Raw genomic sequence first — 26,066 nt, 5'->3', positions numbered from 1 at the left:
ACTTAAAAAAAGACATTATGGAATGCTTTTAAGGTTGTTTTTCTCACCAACATTCTTGCTTGAATCAGCAAAGTATATAAATAGTCTTGAGTGGAATTTAGCATTGATTAAAGTTTTAGATAGTTTACACTTTAAACAAGTGAGCTATTATTCCTTTGGTTACTCTTTGATAGGAATTAGTCGAAAATGTCAATCAATATCTGTTAACACAGTAAATATAGACCTTGCGAAATGATACTTCTAGCTTTAAGTGAATTTAGATAAAAACACTGCTACTGTGAATAAATACATGTTTTGCTTTGAAGGATCTTTTCCTAGATAGCATTAAAACAACATATGTTCCTAATACTGTGGTAGAGCATGTCACATATGGTAAATTTACATTGTTGCAAATCTAGTATATATATGATTAGGTGTTCTGATATAGTGTATATAAAGTTTAAAGAGAAATCTTATCTGCATAGAGTTTGTGGTCCTTTGAATTGATCTGGGCCTTTGAAACTGACATTCTTAAATTGTAGCAACAATTACCCTATACCTTAGTTGAAAAGTAAATTGTTCAGAATTGTCTTAATAGGGCAAACTGTCACAACCGTTGAATTATTAGACCATTGTGATATTAGCTTTCTTTTCACATGATCAGGTAACATGTGGTACTCTAATGTTGTTCTACAACCAATTCAGCATTTGTGTCACTACCTTCATCATGTGAGAATTTTAGGTTGTTGTCATGAATGTTTCATAAATATAGCTTACATAGCAGAGGCAATAAGTTAAAACATCATTAGGGAACCAGAATTTTAGCATCTTTCTGTTTCTGGAAATGACTAGAAATTGGTGGTGATTCTGTTTTCATTTGGATAGTTGGATTTTTCAATGAGTACTACATAATCATCATTGATAACTAAGAATTCCCTGCTCTTTGGCAAATCCTAATATTTGTCAGTTTTTAACACTGACAAACTAACTGTAGCATTCATCAAGTCTTCCATCCAGATATCTTGTCCAATCTTAGAGTACAGGCAGGTGTTTGTATGTTTGATGCTCTGTACCCTCTGTCTTGTATGGTATCCTGGTTTATCAATATATCTTGTGTGTTCTTATTGTTGTTTTCAAGATATTCCTTGTTTCTGGATGTTTATTTAAAACACCATAAGTATTGTGTTATCAGAGTTCTGAATTCTTTCCTTGATAACCTTTGTGTTGTTGTCTGTTACTGATTCTTTTGCTGCTTTGATAGTTAATCTCTGAAACAAAACATTGTTATAAGGGTGAGTCCAGATCACTGAGCTCTACATGTAAGGGTTGTTAAATGATTATCTCTAAATAATGGCTGAACTTTACATGTAAGGTTTTTTATGACTAGCTCTATATATTTGGGTTGAAGAATGGCTGAACTTTCCATATAAGGGTTGAAAGATGACTATTGGTATCAAAGGAGGTGTAATCCATGTATACTAGTGAATTAGCAGGAAAATTAACTGCAACCAAATTATCTAGAACCTAAATTGAAAGCAGATTTTCTAACAGTGCATTTGTTCTCTCAGCAATATATTATAAACCTTCTGTTAGACTACGGTGGAAATGATCTGTTTTATTTTTTAATATGCATGCAATTGTCAACTTGGCATATATACATTTGTCATTGAGGTAGACTAATTTTACTTGACAAGTGCAAGGCATTGAATAAGATGTCTAGAACAGATAAATACTCTTTTCTTCCATGTGGAAAAGAAGATATGTGGCTTTCTGATCCATTGAATTGGAGAAATGAAGCAAATAATTTCTTATTTAACTATTTGTCAAAGCTAATCAGATTGTATTGGTCAGTAAAACATTTAAAGGATAAAGTTGTGTATTCCAGACTGTGCTGTGATTTATGTTGGTTTAAACATTATGTATGGAATGGGGATTAAAATTGTACACCTTAATAGTATTTTGGTACATGTTTAGAATCAGGTTAAAACTTCTTTAATCTACCACAGTAATGTGATTAAAAATTTGAGGTCATAGTTACAAGTCAAGCAGTTGAATTGTTGTGGTTGCCCTGGTAAGAGCTATGTCTCTATGGGTGAAGTTTATGGTCTGTGGTCTGTGGCCATCATACTTCTCTGTTGGAGTCAATATTTTAAGATGAGGTATTTAGTACAAAAATACATGTCATCTAAGTAAGAATTCTTTCCTTATATGGCTATGTTCTTACACTATGAATATATTTTTTGGAATGCGGGTCTTTCTCTAGAGTCTCCAAGAGCATGAAATAACAAGAAGTTCAAATCAATTACATAACACTTTTTGTATTGTTTCACTGACTGATGTTTTGTGATGGCAGATTTAGTCATAAGCTAGACATTCTAGATATTATTTTTTTGCCCCATTTTATGCTAGGTGACTTTTCAACCACTGGCGGTGATTAAATTTCTAAAGAGGTTTCCCGCCAATTTACATTTTCCAAGTTTTCTACAGATTTCATTTGAGAAATCAATTCCACTTCAGCCTTTTCTTAGATTAAACTACTTCTCCACTTCTTTCTGAAGAAGAATCTATATGTATATGCTCATCGCTGACATTTCATTATTAATGTGGAAATAGTTCTTTGAATCAAAAGAAATATTTATCTGAACACACAAGTTTTTTTCTCATACTTAATGTTTCTTCTTTATTTTCAGATACTTTGCTCAGGAAATAGATCTCGCTGGACTACAGGTAGACATGGCCTTGCGGAAATTCCAGTCTTTTTTCAGAATGCCTGTAAGTAAATGACTCTTCCTTTCGGTCAATAGAAAGAAAATGTCATTACATTAATTAACATAATGCCTGTATGACAGAGAAGTTTGTGCATATGGTGAAGTTGCATACTTATCAAATGTTATACTCTTTTTAGGAATATTTAGTTCTTATAGAAAAATATAAGAAGAAGAAATGCACCACCACTCCTATCCAACAAATAAAAATATGAAATGTTGAATTATATTCACTTCTTATCACAGCAGCAACAGACATCAGAGTTTTATACTGAATTGTATTAATGTCAAATATATATGTCTTGAGTTGATCAGGGGGATTTCTATCAATTTGAGTAATATGCAAATGACATTGATTCAATCAGAGAAGATATTTATTCGATCCTCTGTGTTTCTTTGGTTGTAAAATTGTTTTATTTATAATGGCATTCTTGCATAAATAAGATGTATACAATGTCAAGAATGTTCAGAAATTTTATATAGACTTTGACTGACAGTTAGAATGAGTTGTAAATCAAATCTGACTTAAACTATTTGCATTGCAATTCATGTACAGCAGATACAAGTAACACAATTAATTAGAAAAATTTCAATACAGATTAAAGACAAGATGATAGTCAGAATCCATGCTTTGCACTTTCGTTTAATGACATAGTTGTATAGATTCATGTAGATGTATTATAATATATATTTGTACCAAATTTGAGGTGATTTTACTATTCCATCAAGAAAAAAAGCTGTAGCACTAGTAAGAACTACCCTATTTTTCGTGTTATTTATACTTGGGCTTTAATTAAGTTGGTATCATCATGGACCCAAAAGAACCATTTATACTTACAGGGTGAAGCTCAGAAGATAGAAAGACTAATGGAGGTAGGTATTGTATATTGATAGTTCCATGGGAATAGTATTCTACAAAATAGTGCCTACTTTTGAGAAGAAAATAACCCATGAAAATTTTGTGGAGTGCTCTTTCTAGGCATGAAGTTTTGGAACAGTAGTCCTATTTTTTTTCAGGGGATCAATGTCACTGGTTTATTTGTTACCTAAATTACTTCATGCTTCACATTTTGTGATGTGAGAGACTTGGAAAGTTTTCCTACTGTAAAAGTTTTAACAGCAGGAGATATGGTAAAACTTGGTTAATGTCACTAGATCTGGATTTTAATTAGCTGTTGTGGTTATCCTTTTTTTTTTTTTTGTCATGTAAATATCCCAAAGACTGACAGAACAGAAAAATGATTTTGACAGCTTTTGTGGTTTTGCATTTCAGAAACTTTCAATTACCACGAAGTTAAGCATGAAACAGCAAAATATAGAGACCCCTTTCTTGTATAAAAACATGTGAAGTGATATACAATGATACTATAGAAAGGAAATAATGATGCATTAGACTTGTGAAAATGATAGGGCTCTTGAATTTTAACAAGGTGGTAAACTTTCTACAGTCTTTCATTATAAAAAGATGGTGACATGAGAAGAATTAATGAGGAGAACTCTGAAGTTTATGGGTCTTCAAGTTACTTGCATGATCTTACATGTGTTTATAATGATTAAGCTAAATGTATCCATATATTTGTGGATTTCAAAAGGAACAGATTTTTGTTTTTCATTAAAGTGCACTCACTTCTTTTCAGTTGACCCCTTTGCTTTGAAACAACCTCTAAGAATATGACATCTTATGTGGTTATTTTTGTTCACTACTTCACTCTAAGTTCTGGCATTTCGAAGTACATGACATAATTTGGATTAGACCACTCTTATATAATACTCTCTTATTGTAAAATACAGTGTTACTTTAAATAAATACTGAAAGCCTTGTAATGGCTCCTTCAGAAACACCTCTTATAAAATGTATGGTTGTTTTTCTCTGGCATTTTATGTTTATTCTGGTTGTTGTCAGCTCAGTGCATATAGTTCATGACATCATCATTGATATATCTAGTTTTAACATCTGATGTTGCTTTTCCATTTTGATAGTAGACAAAAATAAATACAGGCCTCTATAATTTTATTGATACTTCTAATGATGGTATAGTCATCATAAATAATTTCTACTCCATTAGCTTGCATGTTTGGGGAGAAATTCCACATTTCTGCCTGTTGACCATTCATCTACCATATTAGTCATGTCCATAAAACACTAAAGAATGACTTTTATTACATAACCTGCAAAGAAGATGATTAAGTAGATTTGTATCATTTTGTTGGAGTGTATCTCAGAATTGTCCAATACCATATCTTTAATCTTTCTGACATTGATTTCATTCTCAAGTCTCACTTTCTCTGTCAGTTTTCCATACACTGTATGTTGGGGAATAACTCTGATGTTTTATTGCCAAAAATGTGAATTGATTATATTTCATTTGGGACAGATATGAAAAAAATGGCAATAATGCATGCAGTGTTTTAACAATATATCATCAGATTAAAGGAATCACCATTGAAGATATTTTTTTTTTAAATCTTGTACTGATGAAAGCTGAAACAGTCACAATGTACAGAACTTAGGTTTGTTTTTGTCAATTGTTAATCAATTCTGATAACTAATAAATTTATTCTATTTGAATACATTGATTATTTATTTAGAGCTATCATTACCCATCAATCAGTAATACTTTTTTTTACATCTGAGTCCACTTAAATGATTGCTTTCTGGGAAAAAAATGAAAGAAGAATTGGTTTAATATTTTGCAAATCATATTTCTCTTAGATTATTGATGGTAAATGGAGATATAAAATGGCAAAAATTGTAAAAAATAATTTGGACATTGGAATTTTATTGCGTTACTTTTTATCTCTAGAAAACTAATGGCTCTGTCACCAGCATGATGAAATCAGGCTATGAAAACAGCCATTTTCTCCATTTTGGTGCCTTCCGCTCTAAGTAAGTTGTTCAATGATTCATGGTCTAGTCTGTTGTGACTAAAACTGGCTAATTTTGAAGTAGATGGCACCAAATAATTTGCTCATTGTAGATTTTAACAAGTATTAATGAACATTTTCCTGAACAGATGGTTAAGCTTTATTGGAAACTTGCATGTCAAGTGACAAAAAATTGCTTTCTCCTTTATACATTTGTATTAATTGATTCAAGGAATAAACTTTTCTCAAATCATGCTTTTTTTTCCCTTTAAGTCCTTTGTTGGGTGCATCATTAGTCTAGTCTACTCACTATGGTAATAAAAAAAATGGTAGAAGCTAAGCGAAATGATAGCAATTAAGGTGAATCAGATGCAGAAAATTACCACACATAACAATCAAAACACAATGAAAACACAGAAAACTAAAGTATATAATCAGCCAAGTGTCTACTAAAAAGGGAAAGTAAACATTCCTAATTAAATGGAAATACTGGAGAAAAAATATAAACATATAATGATGACCTTTAGACCAGTGTACTCAAGTCAGACACAGCATGTCATCCCCATCTATAACTTCCAATCATTCAAGGTGGTTTCATAATCTTGAGCTTTACAAATTTAATTTTGGAATTACAAGAGGAAGTTCTTGTTCATTTGAAGTGTGTGTATCTGATTTCTCTATTGTAATGATGCTAAAGATCAAAATCTCTTGGAGGATTAACTTGATATACTCTTATTGCAAGGACTTTTAGCACTCAGCCTCTGCCTTCTGTCTTCACTGGACTTAATTTTTCCTCTTTGAATCATGCTTATTGAAGAGTATTTACTATTTAACACCATTGTTAAAGTGTTGGTGTCATATTATACTTTGAACTTCCACAGAAATTAAAGACAATTATACTCTATAGAGTTAATGTTCTGAAGTGAGGGTGTCAGTTTTATGGTTTGTCACAACAGGAAAACCAAAAAACAGAAAAATAAGCTGTAATATATATATAATATGGTAAGCAGGGATATTTTATTCTGGCCTTGACCTCCAAGGAAAATGAATTAACTTGAGACTGTTTATATTGCTGTAAGTGAGGGTGTCTGCTTTGAGTTGTTACTTCATTATACAATTTTTACATTGTAATTAGCCTTTAACTGAGCTATTAACAAATACAGAACATACTGATGTTGTTATTACGGAAATTAATGTAGCATGCAGTAAATTTAGTTGGTTGGTTCAGCAGTATAGTCAGTAATAGGCTCCTATCTGAATGCCATATTTGTTTATATCTCAACAGTAGTTTTCTTTTCAATCCTTTGTCCCTAATGCTAACTATGTTTTACCTGAATGTTATTCCCAAAATAAAGAAAAACATAAAGAAGTAACACAAAAATTATGAAAATACCAGACGATGCACTTAACATACTGAAAGATCAGCAGAAAAACTGTTGTTATGTTATTGAAAAAAAAAACAAACCATCAGTTCTTATTCATTGTAGATCATGAAAAAACATTGAGTGTTGTTGCATGTTGCTGATGCATGTATGATACTACATTTTATCCTTTTTTTTAATAAATAATTTTTCATGTTTCTTTTTTCAGGCTTTTGCTTCTAGATTTTGTGACTGCAATCCTGACCAAGTAAAGAACTTTAAGAATCCTGACACCATTTTCCTGTTAGCATTTGCAATCATCATGTTGACCACAGATCTTCATAATCGTAGCATCAAACAAGAAAGACGTATGAAACCTGAAGAATTCATTAAAAATCTAAGAGGTGAGTTTGGGAAGTGAGTTACATGGTCACTAGTGAATTAGCAAAGTGAGATACATGGTCACTGGTGAGTTAGTGAAGTGAGATACATGGTCACTGGTGAGTTAGTGAATTGAGATACATGGTCACTGGTGAATTGAGGAAGTGAGATACATGGTCACTAGTAAGTTGGGGAAGTGAGATACATGGTCACTGGTGAGTTAGTGAAGTGATATACATGGTCACTGGTGAGTTAGCAAAGTGAGATACATGGTCACTGGTGAGTTGGAGAAGCGAGATATATGGTCACTGGTGAGTCAGCAAAGTGAGATACATGGCCACTGGTGAGTTAGTGAAGTGAGATACATGGTCACTGGTGAGTTGAGGAAGTGAGATACATGGTCACTGGTGGGTTAGGGAAGTGAGATACATGGTCATTGTTGAGTTAGTGAAGTGAGATACATGGTCAGTGGTGAGTAAGTGGAGTAAGATTCATGGTCACTGTAGAGTTGAGGAAGCTAGATACACGGTCACTGGTGATTTGAGGAAGTGAGATACATGGTCACTGGTGAGTTGAAGAAGTGAGATACATGGTTACTGATCTTGTGCATTTAGGCTTTAATCTAAAGTATTGAAAAGTTTTGTCTGTTTTCATGTTCTTACGATTTCAAGAAACTTTACCTGTTAGTGGCATAAGTAATTTGTTTCATTTGGCATTTAAAAGTACATTGTTTCAAGTCAATTACTCTTGTTCACACTACCTCACTATTTGCATGTCAAGTTATGTTTACCACAAGTTGGTGAATGCATGTTGATAAAGAAAAATAAACATGTTATGTTTAATCAATTTTTTTGTACCTGAAGATACATTCAAATATCTATTCTGAATACTAATAAACTTGTAACTTGGAAATAATTGCTTGGTGTCATTGATAGACTCCAGAAGGACTGGAATGGTTTCATATATCACATTAAATACAAATCATTTAAACCCCACAAAAGGGACCTAATTATGCTTTTGTCACATTATTTATGTAACCAGTGCATCATGGGTACATTAAAAGGTTTCTGGAGGGTAAAATAAGCATAGTCTATAGTCCTACTGTCTCCTCTGTTGGGGATAGAATAATTAGCCTCCTTTGTAAGAGAGTTCATACTGGCAATAGCCTGTATTTGTTTTGTAATATCTTAAATAAAAAAATTCTTGTTTACTCTACATAATAGAACATGTTCAATGTGGTCCTTTTTTAAGTTTTTGTGTAAAAACATGCTCTTATACTGGTTTTCACCCAAGAAGATGGTCAGTAGATAGATAGGGTGGAAAGTGAAGGCTTAAGCATCATTACAGCTGGTGAGTAATGAGTGCTTTAAATTATTTCCTCTTAGGATTGTAAAATTGAGATTTTTAACATGCAAGCTTTAGCAAGCATATTAAAATCTGATTTTACCATAAGAGTGGAGAAATGATTTAAATTGAGGAAAGACTGAATTAGAATCAGTTTTACCATGAAATCTGTAGAAGACACGAAAAATGTAAGATGGTGAGAAAACTCTCACTGAAATTTAATCACCAGCTAGGAATGGGAGAATGGATTTTTCTAAACATAGGACCATGTCCATCCCTATGGCTTGGCACGGGACCAGATGTTGAACTAGGTGGTTGTTAGTTTGTCAACATATAATGAAGTTGACATAGGTCAAACAAACAAATAAAGCATCTATACATCACAGGATATAGGAGGGAAAAGATCAAGGACTTGTGTATCTTTTATGTATAGAATGTAATTTGTAATATTAAACAGACTTTAATCAGTTCTTGATTGAACAGTTGATTTGTCACATGTTAAATAAGAAGGATTGATAGTTTGATATTTTTTTTTCTAAATGTCATGCAAATTCGGAAGAAAAAAAAAGTTACCTGTGTAATAGATTTGATTTTCAACAATATATTGAAGAGTTTTCAACATATATTATCTAACAGCTCCTATATTTTACTGCATCCCCACTTTCTAGTTCAATTCATTAAAATTCTCTTAGAATCATTGGAATATTGTAATATTGTTTTGTAAAATTAGTGTTTCCTATTGCATTTAAATACAAATTAGAATACATTCAAATCAAACAATTGTCTAAAGGCACAAATTGAGAACTTATGTGAATTCTAAATAAGCAAATTTTGCAGGAATTTTTCATTTTTTTTATCATAACCCGTTTTTTAAAAAGGTAAATTAGCTTATTAAGCAAATTTACTTAAACTACTACCATGTATTTAAGCCACAGTGAGATTTATGAGCTTCATTAACTAACTAGGGAATTTAAACATTAATTTGAGAAAGAAAATGTTAAAAGCTGTTACTTGAGTTGAGATTTTAAATGTCAGTCACATTTATTTAGGTTAAAAAACCATTGAATGAAATTTTTCTCAATTACTAGGAATTTGAGGAGTGAACTTTAGCCAGTAATACCTATGAGGTTAAATGATTTAAAAGTCTGTCTTTGCATGTCTTGTTTAATTATGATTTGAAACCTGAGTATGTTTTGAATTTTATGCTCTTAGTTGAATTTTCGTGGTTTCTTTTTTTTTCTTTACTCCCTTGGTTTTAAGGTCACTGAAAAATATAGGTTTGCCAAGTTATATTGAAAAAATGGAGAAATATTGCTATCAGGCTTTTACTATGTTGAAGTTTATTTTTTCACAATAATATGTTCTAATATTATATGGACAAAACGTTTTCATTGCAATTGAAGGAAAGGGTGTGGTTTTATTTTCATAATATCTATAGAAATACACATTTACTTTTGTTTCTTTCATATTAGTGTTGATTACACACATAACTCTCCATACTGGTACTTGTACAAATAAATCTATTCAAGTATTTTATATTTTCTACAAATATGAACTTTTCATGCACATATGACCTACATGTATCTATCTAACACCTGTTTTTTTGTGTTTTTATAGTCTGGTGATGAAATATAGAATTGATCTAGTCTGATGCCCACCTGAGACTTCAATAAAAATCTACACAATCTTAATATGAATAAGATAAGGCCTCTGCATAACTACTTAAAATTCACTTGAAAGTTAAAAAAATCATATATGAAAAATAAAATCTTTTCAGAATGAGAAGCTGTGCACCATGTTTTGTGAACTTTTTATGACTTTCATTACAGATTCGGTTTTTTCTTTCTTCACATTAAGATAAGGAAAGAATGATAATAGTGAAGTTCGGATAGATCTTATCAATTTTATAGATCATTTCAGAAATTACACTGATTAATTATCTCTAGTTTGAAAAGGTGGTTGGAAGGGCACAACCTGACACGATAGGTCAAACTTGTTCTTGCACTACTTGTATTACAAAAACTACAGAAATAGATACAATAACTTATGTAGTGTTATTTTGGATGTATTTTCATTTTGGTTTCTAAAACACTTTATTAAACAATACCAAAGCTCATTATAAACCTATTGATTCATAGGAGGTATTGTGGAACTCAGCTCAAACTTTCATCTGGTCATCTGGGTTTATTTAATTTGATTAAGTTGTTTGTGCAAATGTTTTAAGTTCATGTGAACTTTCTTTGAAGAAAGTTGTGGTCAGCTTTGCTGGAAAGGAACATGAAGTTCAGGGAGATTCACCTAAGAAGTCCTTGGTTTGCTTTCCCACTAAAACATTGCAAGAGAGGGTACAAATAGCTGAAATACAATATTTTGAAAAATTGTTTTAATTGCTTTTAAATGTCTTATTTTTCTCTTTTCTCATGACCCTTTAAATTTAAGATAGAAAAAGGATGGTATTGTACCTACTGAAATAGAAGACAGTTTATGGCTGTGATGGTTAAGCTTATATCTAAAAAAAGTTGCTTCTATAGTAATCAAACTTTAAAGGGGAAAACTTTTTTATAAGATGATACATTTCTTCCGGTACGGCCCTTTAGAGGAATGTTGTGGTGATAATTATCTTGATGCTAGATTAAGATATTCCAAACCAGGTGACACTGAGTTCAGATTTACACAATGGCTAAATAAAACTCCTAATTCCCTATATTGATTTGGTATTGAACCTTTCTATGGAAAGAGGTGATCCAGAAAATTTAATGACTTCCGTGGACAAAAATTAACCTATGGATAAATAAGATAAAAAGGGATCAGTAGATTTTGATGATTTTATACACCATAATCGTTGTGAGGCAATCGATTGTGTAGAATAAGGGCATCTCTTGTGGTTTATTTATCTTACAAACTGGAAGTGCACATAAAATGCACTTTAATCTTAGATACAAATTCTTAGAGTCATTAGGGGTAATTTCTATGGTTATTGATCTTGGTAAATGCTGAAAAAAGTTTTTGGCTCTTTCACAAGAAATACATCATTATTTCAGTTGATCTTTAATATGGTGCTTAGATGTACTTGATATTCACCTTGTTTATAAGGACAAATTGAATTGGTAGCCAAATGTTTGCTGACATCCTGGATCATGAACATTGTGACATACATATTAAATTTGTTCAGCAATAAACTCTCGAACTGTATGTGTTATATATGAGAGTTTAACAAAATTTATTTTTTGGAAAGGGGGATAGTTAATTTAACTGACAAATGAATTGAAAACAAACATTGTGCTAAAAAGTGTGGCCTATTTGTTTTTTAGTGTGTGTGTGTGTGTGTGTGGAGGGGGAGCGAAGGTCATATCCACCCTCATATATGTAGAAAATTTTCTCTTGTTATATTTTAGGTAAACTGATCTTTCAACATCTTAAGATTTCTGCATTTTATTGCCAATTATTTTAGGGATATTCTTTGGATATTATTTTACTGTATTGGTATGATTTTTTCCTCTCCAGATATTGATGATGGTGAAGATATAGACAGAGATATACTTTTGGGAATCTACGACAGAATCAAACAAACAGAATTCCGACCTGGTGTTGACCATGTAACTCAGGTTATGAAAGTAGAACAGACTATCGTTGGCAAGAAACCAGTAAGTTCAATCAAGAAAAAGTCTTAACATTTATAAGTTTTATGTAAGATGCTCTTGTTGATAAAGAGATACACAGAGATACATTTTGCAGGTCCTAAACTTATACCTTAACATTTATCAGAAGAAAATTGTCTTTGACTTCAGTACATTGACTAATTTCCTGAGTTTGAAATTAGGTAATCTCAGACACATATAAGTCTGTTAACATCAGTTTACATCAGTTAAGTTGAGTGTATATCAAACTAATCGTCAGTGATACCATGATACAAAGTACAATATAATTACAACAAAATTTACTGGTCTTGTATTCTGGCCAACTTCCTCATTGATAGGAAATTACAAGGAGTATTGGCTGGAGTTCTCGTAAAAAACCCACAGGATTGTTCTTTTTCTGGACATATCAATATCCATGAGTGTCTGTAGACAGTAGATCCAGACTGTATTAGATACATTTACATTAACTTAATTGATTAATCAATAGGTCTCTCCTTATTTTTATGCCTTTCCTTTTATGGAATAGTTATAGTGTTAATTTGACAAGACTAAATAGCTGTTTTGAGTAGGTTGAAAGTACTAATATATTAACAGTTTGCATGTTATAAACAAATTCTGCTGAAGTTTTTTGTTTTCATAGCCAACTTGATAGCATAGATAGGCTATATTGGACAAAGAAGTACTAAAAAAATTAGAACTTGGAAAGCTAATGCTATTATAAAGTGTTTAAGGATTGTCCAGATAATTCTTTTTTGTAGTGAGTTATTTTTAAAATACACAATAGCTATTAAAAAAAAAGTATTATCTTTTAAAAAAAAAGACTGATGTATATTCTGGCTTTGTTAATACCCAAATATGATTAAGACTGTGTGATCACTGTGCAATTTTTCATATTTCAATTATTTATTGGTTTAACATAAAAACTATTTCCAATTATTCAATATATAAAAGTGACTGAAACATTCCAGACACCTCTTCCCCCAATGGAGCCTTAAATTTCATGGTTGTTATCACATTTGTCCAATGAAATATGAGATTGTAAGCAACATCGGTTATATTGCAATATATATATAGATGTCACCTGATGTCAAAACAAACTCAATACCGACTGGTATCTTTTTTTCAGCAACTAGCCTTGCCCCATAGAAGATTGGTGTGTTACTGTAGATTGTATGAGGTCCATGATCCTAACAAAAAAGAGAAAATTGGGTTACATCAACGTGAAGTATTCCTGTTCAATGACTGTTTACTGGTAAGAACTAAGGTCAAAGTTCAAAGGTCGTAGGATTCTGTCCTACAAAGGTCATATGCAGTCACAGTTTTAAAATTTTGACAATGTTATAGTATTGTACTGCTTATTGATGTTACAGCAGTTTCCAAATTTTTCATTTTGCCAAAAAATTCACATTGTACACTATGTTACAAGAAATTATGTAAATAAGTCATATGTAATGAGGGCCATTACTAGTAGTTTAATCAGAAAAAAAACTTTATTAGGTATTCACATAACTTTAGTTTAGATATCTGACTAACAAAATCATCACTTAACATTTTAAGTATTTTATCAAACTTTAGTTTTTCGTATAGTTCATTCTCTTTGATATTGAAACAAATATTCACTGTCACCTTATTTTTCAGGTTACAAAGATCCTGAGTAAGAAAAAGAGTGGAATAACATACTCATTTAAACAATCGTTTACATTGGCTGGCATGCATGTGTACCTATTTGATACATCCCGTAAGTACAAACAGGATCGTCATTTTAAATTCATCACATTCTTTACAAAAATGAAATGTAAACATACAGGGATTAAGACAGAGTCTTCATTTGAAGGGTTATACCTTATGCTTTATTCAATATCTCATACATTTTGCATATGGACTTTGATCGATATGACATTTTGCACAAATAGCAATGTTGCTATAGTAAAGCATAGTTTGTCACACAAGATTTTTTGTAGGTTTTAAGGTTTGACATTCAGAAATTGTATGCAAGACTATAATTTTTAGAATCGGTTACGTAACTGATTAAAAATTTAACTAGGGGCGTTATGAAAATTATTTTCTCATTTTAATGGAGGAGTTGGTGGGTGTTTTTAATTAAATTACATCTAAGCAAATTGTTGTTTGTCCATGACAGATATAGTGCCTTTTAGGAGTATCAATAATTTTATGGTTAAACAAAAGTTTTATTTTGTTAATTGCTTCCTTCATCATGTTATTGGTGATTAATTCTCTTGTAGTTACCTAGTACTGTTAGAGTATATACATTTGACATGTGCTGTGTAATATTTGATGTAAGGGTTTTATTATTACAGTGATATATTACTGAGGCAGTAAAGTAGTATACATGTACTTCTGTATGCAAGTCTGTTAACTTACTTGCGTCATAATATCTTGAATGTGTCATTTTAAGAAAAGAGATTTTTATATTGTTTAGTTTTTTAAGCTTCATTACTAATTTGTACAGGTACATTTGCATTGTTGTGTCATGAAATTTAAAAAATGCTTTCACTCAAAACTTCTTTAATTCTCCTTAACGACAAATCCTCCCTTGATTTTTCTACAATTTAATTTTGAACTACTGGTATGCTAATATATCAAAGAGTTACTATCTGTCATTTTTATTAGCAATTTTATTAAACATGAAATAATGGGATATGGTTTACCTCTATTGCTAATGTGTTTATCATTATGTGTGCAAGATATATCCTCCAGAGATATCTATAAACATTATACATTTTCTATTTTAGACTATCAGTTTGGAGTGAGGTTAACCAACGGTTTAGATGGTAAAACACTTATCACATTCAATGCAAGAAACGACCATGATAGACAAAAGTTTGTTGGTGATCTCAAGGAAGCCATACAAGAGGTAGAAATTTTGACCAGAACCAGTTAAATTTGATAAATAGGATGGTCATATAAAATCATCGGAACTTTTCCCAATTATATCCCTGAATGAACTTGTCTAGCATATTCAAATCAAGTGTTTTAATTGTCTTTAAATACCTTAACACCATCAGCAAAGAAAAGGCAACTAAAAAAATGAGGGTAACAAGTGCTTTTGTAGAAGAAGTATTTAAAGTTTTATTGCACAATTTTTACTCTTATATTTCGATTATATAATTCTGTAAAGTTACAAGTTCCAAACAAAATAGACATGAAATGTGATATGGAGTAGGGTGTTGTCCTCGTTCATTTCAGTAAAGACAGGTTGTAATCAACACCCATTTTTATTCCTCTGCTCTTTGATAACATTGAATATGGAGACAACGATGTAAAAACATCAGTTTATAGTCTGGTGCACATAGCAGAGCATCTGTTCATTAGGGAAGATGCATTAGTTATGTAACCTTGCTGTTCTGTTATTTACTTATCTCCGAAATAGACAACTGCAGTATGTTTACAATTCAGTTTCACGGCAGGGAACCAGTAACATTAGAGAACTGTTCATTTCCACTCATCAGTTGGTGATTAAATACAAATTAGAGAAACTAAATTACACAATTTATCTGATCTGTCTTCACTGATGAACATACTTCAGAACTTCAGCATTTTTGTTTTTACATTTTTTGCTTGTATAACATGCTGTTTTTATACCTATTCAATGGAGGGATGTAAAATATTACATCATGATAAGCTGTATATAATGTTAGTTACCCATTTAAAAAATACATTTTTTTACTTAAACTTGTTATTATCTTCAAGGTATATCTGTAAAATGAAACTGGTGTTTTTGTATGCACCCATGTCTTTATAGTTAACAGATTGAAATTCTCTTTCAATTTTAAACACCAATTAACTGAAAAACTTGTATGGTTCTTACTTTTGTTAAAATCTCTGTATATATATATATATATTTTTTTCATGTTTAATATATTAAAAGCTTGACAGGCTCTGTTTTCTGCTGTACATTAGATTCTGTCAAAAATTATGTAATTATATTGAATGCAGATTTTATTGATAATCTTTACAAAAAATTTTTTTTTCGTCTTTTATCAAATGAAATTTATAGCTTGAAGAATACTTTAAATGCAAAATGTTTGATGTGACAATAAAATATATTCTCCTACTTTTTCTACTAACTAACAATACACAAGGCTTTCACAAAGAAGTATTATTTTCTTTGTGTGGTAATGCAGCCATTGTGTACATTAAAATCATCTAAAAATTCAATCTTTTCTCTTACAGTGCAATGGAATGGAACAACTAAGAATTGAAGATGAATTAAACAAACAGAGTGCCAACCACAACTCATTAGAAAGATATGCAAATGACGATTCCAGGGTTTTAATGTACGAATTGTCAAAACCCTCTGACCCTGCATTAAATAGATTATCTGCCCCTGAATGTGGTGGCTTGAAACAGCTTCATCTGTCCAATTCTCTTACTGATCTATGTGAAGGTATGCATGTTGTGTTTGTATAGAAGACTGCATACATTGTTCATTCTTTTGCTGAGAATCTGATAGGAATCTTAAGAGACTAACATTAAAGAAATATCCATAGCTGCATCATTGAAGTTTTAACTATTAGTCATAGATTGTGATATATTTTTAATAGGTGTAGCAGAATACTGACACTACAGTCTTGTATGTGTACACATAGTCAAATTATCTTACAATTAGGTTTTTGAGTGATGACTTAACAGTACATGCGTATTTTTATTTTATTTTTTTTTAATTTTTTATAACTTCAATTTTGAGTCGCAGAATATGACATCAACTTTTCATGAAAAATATTTATACTTCTGATGAATTCACAGCACAATTAATCTTTAAGCTATGACCTCTTGATGCATACTTATCATATGGCAAAATCTGTATGCTTTTCTCTGGGAAAAAATATTTATATTCATTTAATGTGTTTGAAAAAAGCCACCAACGTGTTAAACTCTTAAGAATAATTATCTTCTATAAAGTATAGTCATGATTAATTCTAGTGAAAACTGACATGTTGTTGTCATGGCATCTTTGATCCTAATAATTGCCAATAGATCAAGATGTACATTGCTACAGATATGATTGGCAAGTTGATGTTTCACCCAAGATGTGAGAAGTACCTCAGCAAAAGATTGACAATATGTTAAAAGTATTCAAAAGTCAATCATTCATCATTTTCATATTCTAAAATTTATCAAACAACTTATCATGCTTAATATTCATGCTGTTATTCTTGACTTGCATTCTTTCAAAAGATCATTATTTTCTTTCTGTCCTAGAAATCTGTTAAAGCATGTATAGGACTGTCAAATTAAAACAATGCATTTATTTATTCATCTTATCAGTCTTGGTATGCAGTCTTCAATTAATACATTGCTTCTTAACAACTATTTTGTTAATCTTATTTTCATGATGATTGTGCATTATTCGTTTATTTGAAAATTTAAAAGTTTGGGTTTTTAAAACATCTTTCATAGCTTTAAACAACTTTTCCTATTGATTCTTTGATTTTTGTGTTGTATGTAACAGAATCAATTCTTTTTGTAGAAACGGTTTTATTTGTTTCTCCATCCCATTCATGCTTTTGTTGTTGTCATTATTTGGTGGATCTAATTCTGTGATACATTCGTGTGAATGTTTTTGTTTTTTCCCTGTTCTGAGAAAGATTTGTTTTGCTTTTGAAGCTATTCATCATATTCATAATTTTAACTTGCTTTTTACCTAGGGAACAAAAGCATTTTGTGTCTTGAGAACAATCTATAAACAGCATATTCTGTATTAAACTTGTAGATGTATACTTTAACAGAATGATTATAGTATTTAGCATATCTGCAATAGTTCTTTCCTTTAAAAAAAGTTTCCATCCTATGATTCAGGTCAAATTTTTAATTTACATTAGAAAACCATTTAGATTTATAGCTTTGTTTTCTATGACATTTATTCTATTTAGTATCTTTCTCTCTCTGCAAGGTCAATGTGCTTCATATTTGTTGTCATAATTTTATCACATCTCATTTGTTATTGTCTGTTCATGTTTGAGTGTTTTCAGGAGAAAAACATTATTGCAAATTACATTTTTAAAGATATGATGTATATTTTATCTCAACAGATAATTCTTAAAATTTGTTACAGAAATTATGATCAACCTACCTGTATTTATTTCATTGCACAAATGGTGTAAGGGAGATAACTCTATTTAGTTTTTGTTATTTTTTTTTTTTGCAGTTCAGGGGATGAGGAGAGGTAGCAGTGGTGGATCACTAGACAGTGGCGTGGTAAGTTGAACAAATCAGTAAAAATATGATTAAAATGGTATTTGACTGCAATTACCAACTTATTTTATTCATCTCTCACAACATTTCTTATTACATATCACAGAAACTGAGAGATGGTATAGTTTAGTTATGAAACAAGCTCTGTAGTGTTTTTCATTTGTGACTAAATTTTCCATTTGTTTTGATGATAAATCCAATGTTGCTCTCTGACGAGAAGTAATTTAGGGTGTTTCCATTGCAATAATCAGGTCAATAAAATTCCTATTATCTATATTATTAGCTCACCTGGCCATAGGCCAAGTCAGCTTGTCATCACTTGGCGTCCATTGTTGTCATTGTCGTCATTGACAAATTTTCGAAAATCTCCTCGTCTGAAACTACTAGGCCAACAGGATGAAAACTGGGCATGATTGTTCCTTGGAGTATTATGCACAAAATGCCTGTTGGGATTTATGATATGTGAGAAAACATGGCTGCCGTTACTATAAAAAGAAAAAAAGGGACCAGAAGGCATCTTTTGGCAAATAACTCAAAAAACCATTGCCTTTAGAAAAATTCTGGCAGGGTTCAACATTATTTTTCGAAACAATTCATCATTTGATGTAGGAGTTGCAGCCCCTGAAACAGTTTTTTTGCCATTTTTTGCATGTACAACTTTGAAAATCTTCTCAAAAACCATTTTACAGAATTCATTGAAAGTTTGCATATTTGTACCTTAGACTCTCCCACACAAATTGACTGTTGATATTTTTTATCTGTGAAAAAAACATAGCCACCCTTACTAAAAATTGAACATAGGAGTTGGGAAGCAGTTTTTTGCAATTAACTCAAGAACTGTTAACTTCAGCAAAATTCTGACAGGGTATTATTACAGTCGAACCTCGATGTGTTGAACTCGGATTACTCGAAATCTCGGATAACTCGAACTAATTACAAAGTCCCAGCAAAACTCCCTTTACTCAAATACAATTTTACCTCGGATGACTCGAACTCAGATGAATAGAAACCTGGGATAACTTGAGGTAATCAATTAGTCCCCTCAATAGGACTTCGAGGTTAATTAACCCTGATGTTTCGAAGTCAACTAATTAGTCGGAAAACTGATTGCTTTATTATAAACCATGATCGAAGTGTTTTTTAACAACAATTAGCATGGCTTTTAAAATTTATTTATTGACACTCTTTATGGCTTGTTTATTTAATTAATTTAAAATTGTGCATGTTGTTAAAAGAAACGAATTTTATTAATAACACGTCGGAATTTACACTAACAGTTTTTAAAATACAGATGAATTGTAATGGTATCAGACTATTTCATGAAACACCAAACAGACAATAGTGAGGGTATTTCAACGACTATATTCGTTTCGTTGGTGAATTTGAAATATTATCGTAATACTGTAGAGCACATGGTTTGACGATACTACTGATTGTGAATCAAACGAAGCAGCATATTATGAACTATGACATTTTTAATATAAGAAAAATAAAAAAGGAAATTTCACTAAAACACTCATTACCGTTCAGTATATCAAACAGGATATACAACATACAAAAAAAAAAATCTTCCGATATGAAACGCATGACTTTACAAAGTACCGTGCAATGTGAAGTACATGTACATGTACATGTACAAGCACAACAAATGATGTAAATACAGAAACAGTCATGGACCAAACTACTAGTATTCCGGTTTATCCTCGACCTCGGATTACTCGAACCTTGGATAACTTTAACATTTTTGCATGGTCCCTTCGACCTCGACTTAACAAGGTTCGACTGTATTTAACATAATACATAAACGTAAACATTAGATTGACTTACCCTGAAATGTTAAAAACGATTTGTCAACTGATGTAGGAGTTACAGCCCCTGAAGCATTTTTTTTCTCCCACATGTGCAACTTTGTAAATCTTCTCTAAAATTATTTAATATCATTTAATAAAAATAAGCTTATTGGTTCTTTAGTGTATTGTGCTGGAAATGACTTGCGATTTTTCATCTGTGAATAAATATGGCTGCCTGTACTAAAAATGGAACATAAGTGTCGGAAGACAGTTTTTTGAAAATAATTCAAAAATTGTTTCCTTTAACTAAATTCTGGTTCAGGTCATAAAAATGCTATTATAAGCATTTTCTGCATTTGACAATTCAGTTAATTTTTACTTAGCCTGTCTCATTCCTCATGTTTTTCAAATAAGCAAATTGCTAACCAGGTGAGCGATTCAGGCTGTCTTGAGCCTCTGATGTATTTTACTCATCAGACTTCATAAGAATGATTCGTTATGGTTGTATAAATTTTATTCACACTTGACTAGTAAAATACATTGTTAGGAATAATTGTTAATCATATCTATTTTATCATTGGTTACAGGCATCAGGAAGTTCCCAGGGTGTAAACAGTAGTGGTGAATCACTGGGTACACAGACTAGTCAGACCATGTTAGGTGTCAGGGGACCATCATCGTCATCATTACAGTCATCCAGTAAGAAGGTCAGGTCCAAAGGATCTCTGTCTCAGTCGGCCGTACCTCACGGGACTGAAGTCTGAAAGGGTTCTGTATAGTAATAGAAGGAACAAGAAATGTGAAAGGAAACAGTGTCTTTACAAAATCAAAAAAAAAAGACTAAATTTATATTTATTGTGATACAGAGTGAATTATTCAATATAGATTTTCATGTGTTACAATTGTGGTGAAAAAAGGACATTGTGTGTCTCTGTGTAGTAGAAAGTTATACTTTGTCTGACATGGTACAAATTTACTTCATTGTAACTTTGTGATACAATATATTTAAATCTTATATACTTTCTAAATCTTGAATAATTTATTCTTGTAAACTGTATCTGTTAATGTAAAATGTAAGTATTTTTTGTTTCTAGTATAAAGTTTTCTTGTTTTTGTGCCATAGGCTGTACTTAATAGGAGAAATCCACTTTGTAGTGCAATGTTAGTGTTATTTTATTCCATCTTTTGTTGCTGGTTAGTGGGTAATGAAGCTAGATTAGAAGAATTTTGGTTATTGAAGCATCCTTTGATAGAATTTGGATTTGGATAGTTTAAGATATTGAACTAAAGTGATAAAGTTAAGTTTTGATTTGCGAAAAGTCAAGTTAAAAATATTTAATTCTGAAAGGGACAGTGAAAATAAACACAGGATTCCCATAGTACTCTTGCTTAAAATTACTTATAAATATTGGGGATATAATTGTTAAAAATAGGTCTAATATATATTATGCAATACATCATGACGTACATATATATATATAGTGTAAATACTTTATTTTCAATAACCAACGATAGAATATTGTACAAAATGGTACATTTAAAATATATTGATGTTTTAAGTTGGTGTATGATTAATTCAACATAGTTTGGTTTATGTGTGAATGATCTGTCTTTGTGATAGAATTAATTTATTTGTTTTTATTAATACCACATTGTTTTTCTTGTTTTTTGAGGATTTCTCAATGATTTGAGTGGTTGTCACATTGGAGGTTAGAGTTGAAGTGAGGGAGGTTAAATGTATGTCAGTTGTATAGTGTTCAATAATTGTGCAATATTTTACTTCCTATTAAAAGAAGTTGGCTACAGTGCTAAAAATAGATTCTATCATTTTGTGACAACAGGGTTTTTGCCATTATGGATTTCTTGAAGATCATTCATTGATTCCATGTTCAAATCAAAGAAGTGTAATGTACTTTTGAGCATATTTTCATTATATGAAAGTCAAGTCTGTTTTGGATCATATTGTTGAAATTATTTCCTAATGTTGGATACGTCATCAAAATTTAATAGTAAATTTGATAACTATGAATAGCAGTCCACAGCTTGTTTTATAAGCTGAGCTGTTTATCTCTTATCATTTTTGGGATGTGTGATATGAAAGTAAGTGTATGTGTGATAATTGAGAGATGAGTGATTGGATTATTGCAGTCAACCACTATTATGTGCAGTAGAACTGCATATTTATATATCACAACACAATAAAGAATCAGAAAAAAAATTTGCCTTTCGTATTTTGTTTATATGGTATATATAGCCTTTCTTCCAATAAGACCTGTTGCCATCACAGTGTACATTTCAACTGTTGATGTGCTAGGTATACACCTACTCATACATTAATCCCACAAACCAGGAAGTAGGTAAGGGAGAGCAATCAAAATCACTATCAACAAGTGCTCAATCTATATATAGCCACATACCAAATTTGATACCAATCAATTCATTGGGAGTTAGATATTTGTTACAAAATTTAGATGGAAGGGTAAGGTGATTCCAATCAACCATCTACTAATGGAGTGGGGATATAAATAAAAAGAAATTGACATTTACTCAGAAATACAACCAATATGGGACATTATCTTCTGCTATTTTGCTGTATTTATAATGACCTCTACAGTACAGATAAACATGGAGTTACAAGAAACTATTTACCAGTTCTTTCAATTTATTTAAAAAAAATATAGATATATATATATTTCATGAAGTAATGAGATAGATAGAAACTTTCGTACTTTTTAACAAAAGAAAAATGTGAATATGAAATCAAGGATGACCACTGTTATTTAAACCATACACCAAAGATCATAATCAAAGTGATAGACATGTAGCAAAGAAACAACATATGTAGAGAGTTCATCAAAAACTGTCAATGTACTTTAGTTTGGATACCAGTTTTGGTTGTATGTCAAATTCAAATTCAGGGTTTTGAAAAGAACCTCGTACATCTTAAACACAAATATTTCATTTTGTTGGGAACTTGAATTCATAGATTGACTGGACCAGTTTCGTGAAAACTAGTGGCCTATTTAATGATAGTGCTTCCACAGTTGATACAAAAAAAAAATGGAAATTAGCAAACCAGGCTGAACATAGAACTGGGAGTATGAACTTGGTACAGAGGGTCCTATAAAATACCCTTACACACCACCTCATAAGAATGTAAACTTGTCATTTACATCTGCTATTAGATTTGGTTTCATAATCATAACATAAAAGTGAGGTGTACATCTAGTATGCACTTAATATTTTATTTGCAAGGCTTGAACTACTCTGATGCTTAAGCTAGTTGCAAAACTTACTAAATCTTGTACAAAAGCTCTAACCTGACACATGCTATTTATAACCCTAACAATATGCAAGTCAAATACAAAAATAAAAAAAAAATGTTCAGATGGGTTATATCGCAGCTGCTTGTTCCTCGGCTATAGGTCAATTAAAAGAAGTTCTCTTTTAACAAAAAACAGCTTTCAAATGTTATGTAGCAGTAAATTTTCATGGTTATAATTTTTGCTGTATTTGTGAGGTTTTGGTAATCACAAAAATAAAAGCTTGACAAATTCAAGTCCAAGTATTAAATATATAATTTTCATTCCATTAAATCTAGAGATGCAAACAATAAAGATGGCGAAAAAATAGTACCCCTATTCATAGAGCAAATCAAGAAATTTGGCACCTTCAATAAATAACTTGCTATACTGTCCATATCTCGCACTAAGATATTATTTCCTTTGGCCTAAATGGTCTCATGGTTGTGTGTCCGCCTCAAGTATGGGATGGGTTTTATCTCCATTCAAGTCATGTTAAAGATTTAAAATGTTGGTAGTCACTGCTTCTTCACTAATAATTTAGCATATATGAGATAAAGTGACATCCAAGTGTAACTTCTGTGAGCTAGCAGATTAAATCTGGCTCTGAGTGTTAGACTTCTGTTTGATTAATAAAAGACTTTTATTTTGAAATGCATGCAATACCTGCCATAGGATGTTAGACTACAATCAATCATTCAACCTTAAAAACAAATGTCAAGTAACAAGAAGCTAGCTAGATAATTAATACCTGTAGGACATAATTTTACTGTGTGAAAAATTACTTGACAAGACTTAAATTTTGAGAATACGCTATGAAACTTCAATATTGAACTTTCAAGATTTCATACACACAATAGTCAATTGTTTGCAAAATAAGATTCTTTTAATCTAATTCTTGAAATAGCCTTCACAGATAAAACAATGATTATGAACCTCCTTGCATGACCTTATGGGGTTGTTATTTATCACACAATGAAAACAAAACAATCAAATGGTTAATTGGTGGCATAAACATTTTCTGCTTTTTTTTTTCTTTTTTTTTTATATTTCACTGGTGAATATTCTTTATTAGAACTAGAAAAGCTGTCAGCAAGCTCACAAAGAGAATACTCCCGCTTCAAATGGACTTACTTGAAAAATAATAAAACCCTTGTTGGATTATCTCCTTTTGGCATCATCCAAGAGTAATAATATTCCTTCATGCATATCTACATATGATACCCGATCTTATATAAAATTTCATCAAAATCCCTTGAGTAGTAAAGAGGAGTTGCACTTACAAAGTGTTACTATGTAAAACCCTTAATTTGGATTATTTCCCTTTGGAGGCCTCCAACAGTTGTTATATCCCTTTAAGCACATCTACATATAATACCCAACCTAAGTATAAAATTTCATCACAGCCCTTTGAGTGGTTTAGGAGGAGTTGCGCTTATAAGGTTTTAACATGTAAAACCCTTAATTTGGATTATTTCCAATTGGAGTTCTCCCCAAATATATATATTTTTTTAAGCACACCAACATATGATTGTAAAGACTTCCTATACAATTTCATAAAGACCCCTTGAGTAGTTTAGGAGGAGTTGCAATTACAAGGTTTTAACATGTAAAAGCCTTAATTAGGATTATCTCCCATTGGAGTTCTCCGACAGTGCCCGTAATTATATTCCATCGTGCACATTTGCATATGATACCCAACCTTCCTATTTAATTTCATCAAATCCCTTGAGCAGTATAGGAGGAGTTGCACTTAAAGGTTTTAACATGTAAAACCCTTCACTAGGATTATCTCCCATTGGAATTCTCCATCAGTACTGGTAATTATATTCCTTCATGCACATTTGCATATGATACCCATCCTTCCTATTTAATTTCATCAAGTCCCTTGAGCAGTATAGGAGGAGTTGCACTTACAATGTTTTAACATGTAAAACCCACAATTTGGATTATCTCCCCTTGCAGTGCTCCTACAGTACCGGTAATTATATTATTTCAAGCACATCTACATATGATAAACAAACTTCCTATTAAATTTCATCAAAATCCCTTGAGTGGTTAAGGAGTTGTGCTTATTAGGTTTTAACATGTAAATCCCTTAATTTGGATTACTAGTGTCTCCCTTTGGAGTCCTCGGACTTATTTCATTCCTTCATGCACATCTACATATCATACCCAACCATCCCATCAAATTTCATCAAAATCCCTTGAGTGGTTTAGGAGGAGTAGAGCTTACATTTGAAGTCATATAATGGTATGGCGCCATCATCGCCTACATCATCCTTTCTGTTGACCAACCAAAGACTAAGCCAATACCTCAAAACTTGGCATACCCATATTGTATTCAGAATTTTTCTAGAATTTTTGAAAAAGCTTCAATAGAATAAAAAAATGCCTATCATATAAATATTGCAAATTTCTGTAA

General features: G+C 31.4%; 1 protein-coding gene across 15 annotated transcripts in view; it reads left to right on the top strand.

Annotated features, from left to right (window-relative positions):
• Nucleotides 1-22,241, top strand: part of LOC148627317 (IQ motif and SEC7 domain-containing protein 1-like) — a 79,076-nt gene extending 56,835 nt beyond the window's left edge. For 13 of the 15 annotated variants that reach the window (XM_088571295.1, XM_088571299.1, XM_088571294.1 and 10 more), the window contains exons 4-13: nt 2,670-2,751; nt 3,585-3,617; nt 7,200-7,374; nt 12,200-12,339; nt 13,460-13,585; nt 13,972-14,071; nt 15,087-15,208; nt 16,528-16,741; nt 18,503-18,552; nt 20,927-22,241. In XM_088571295.1, the coding sequence (XP_088427421.1) occupies nt 2,670-2,751; nt 3,585-3,617; nt 7,200-7,374; nt 12,200-12,339; nt 13,460-13,585; nt 13,972-14,071; nt 15,087-15,208; nt 16,528-16,741; nt 18,503-18,552; nt 20,927-21,103 (1,219 nt within the window). In that variant the 3' untranslated portion in view covers nt 21,104-22,241. The remainder of the gene's footprint in view (nt 1-2,669; nt 2,752-3,584; nt 3,618-7,199; nt 7,375-12,199; nt 12,340-13,459; nt 13,586-13,971; nt 14,072-15,086; nt 15,209-16,527; nt 16,742-18,502; nt 18,553-20,926) is intronic. The other 2 variants (XM_088571300.1, XM_088571308.1) reach the window with 1 other exon arrangement.
• Nucleotides 22,242-26,066: the final 3,825 nt, after the last annotated feature.

This window comes from Perna viridis, chromosome 1 (genome assembly GCF_037379345.1).
Source record: "Perna viridis isolate PV_CMFRI_1.1 ecotype Kerala chromosome 1, ASM3737934v1, whole genome shotgun sequence".
NCBI lineage: Eukaryota > Metazoa > Mollusca > Bivalvia > Mytilida > Mytilidae > Perna > Perna viridis.
The sequence above is the reverse complement of the archived record's forward strand: the minus strand, read 5'-3'. Positions and strand labels throughout refer to the sequence as shown.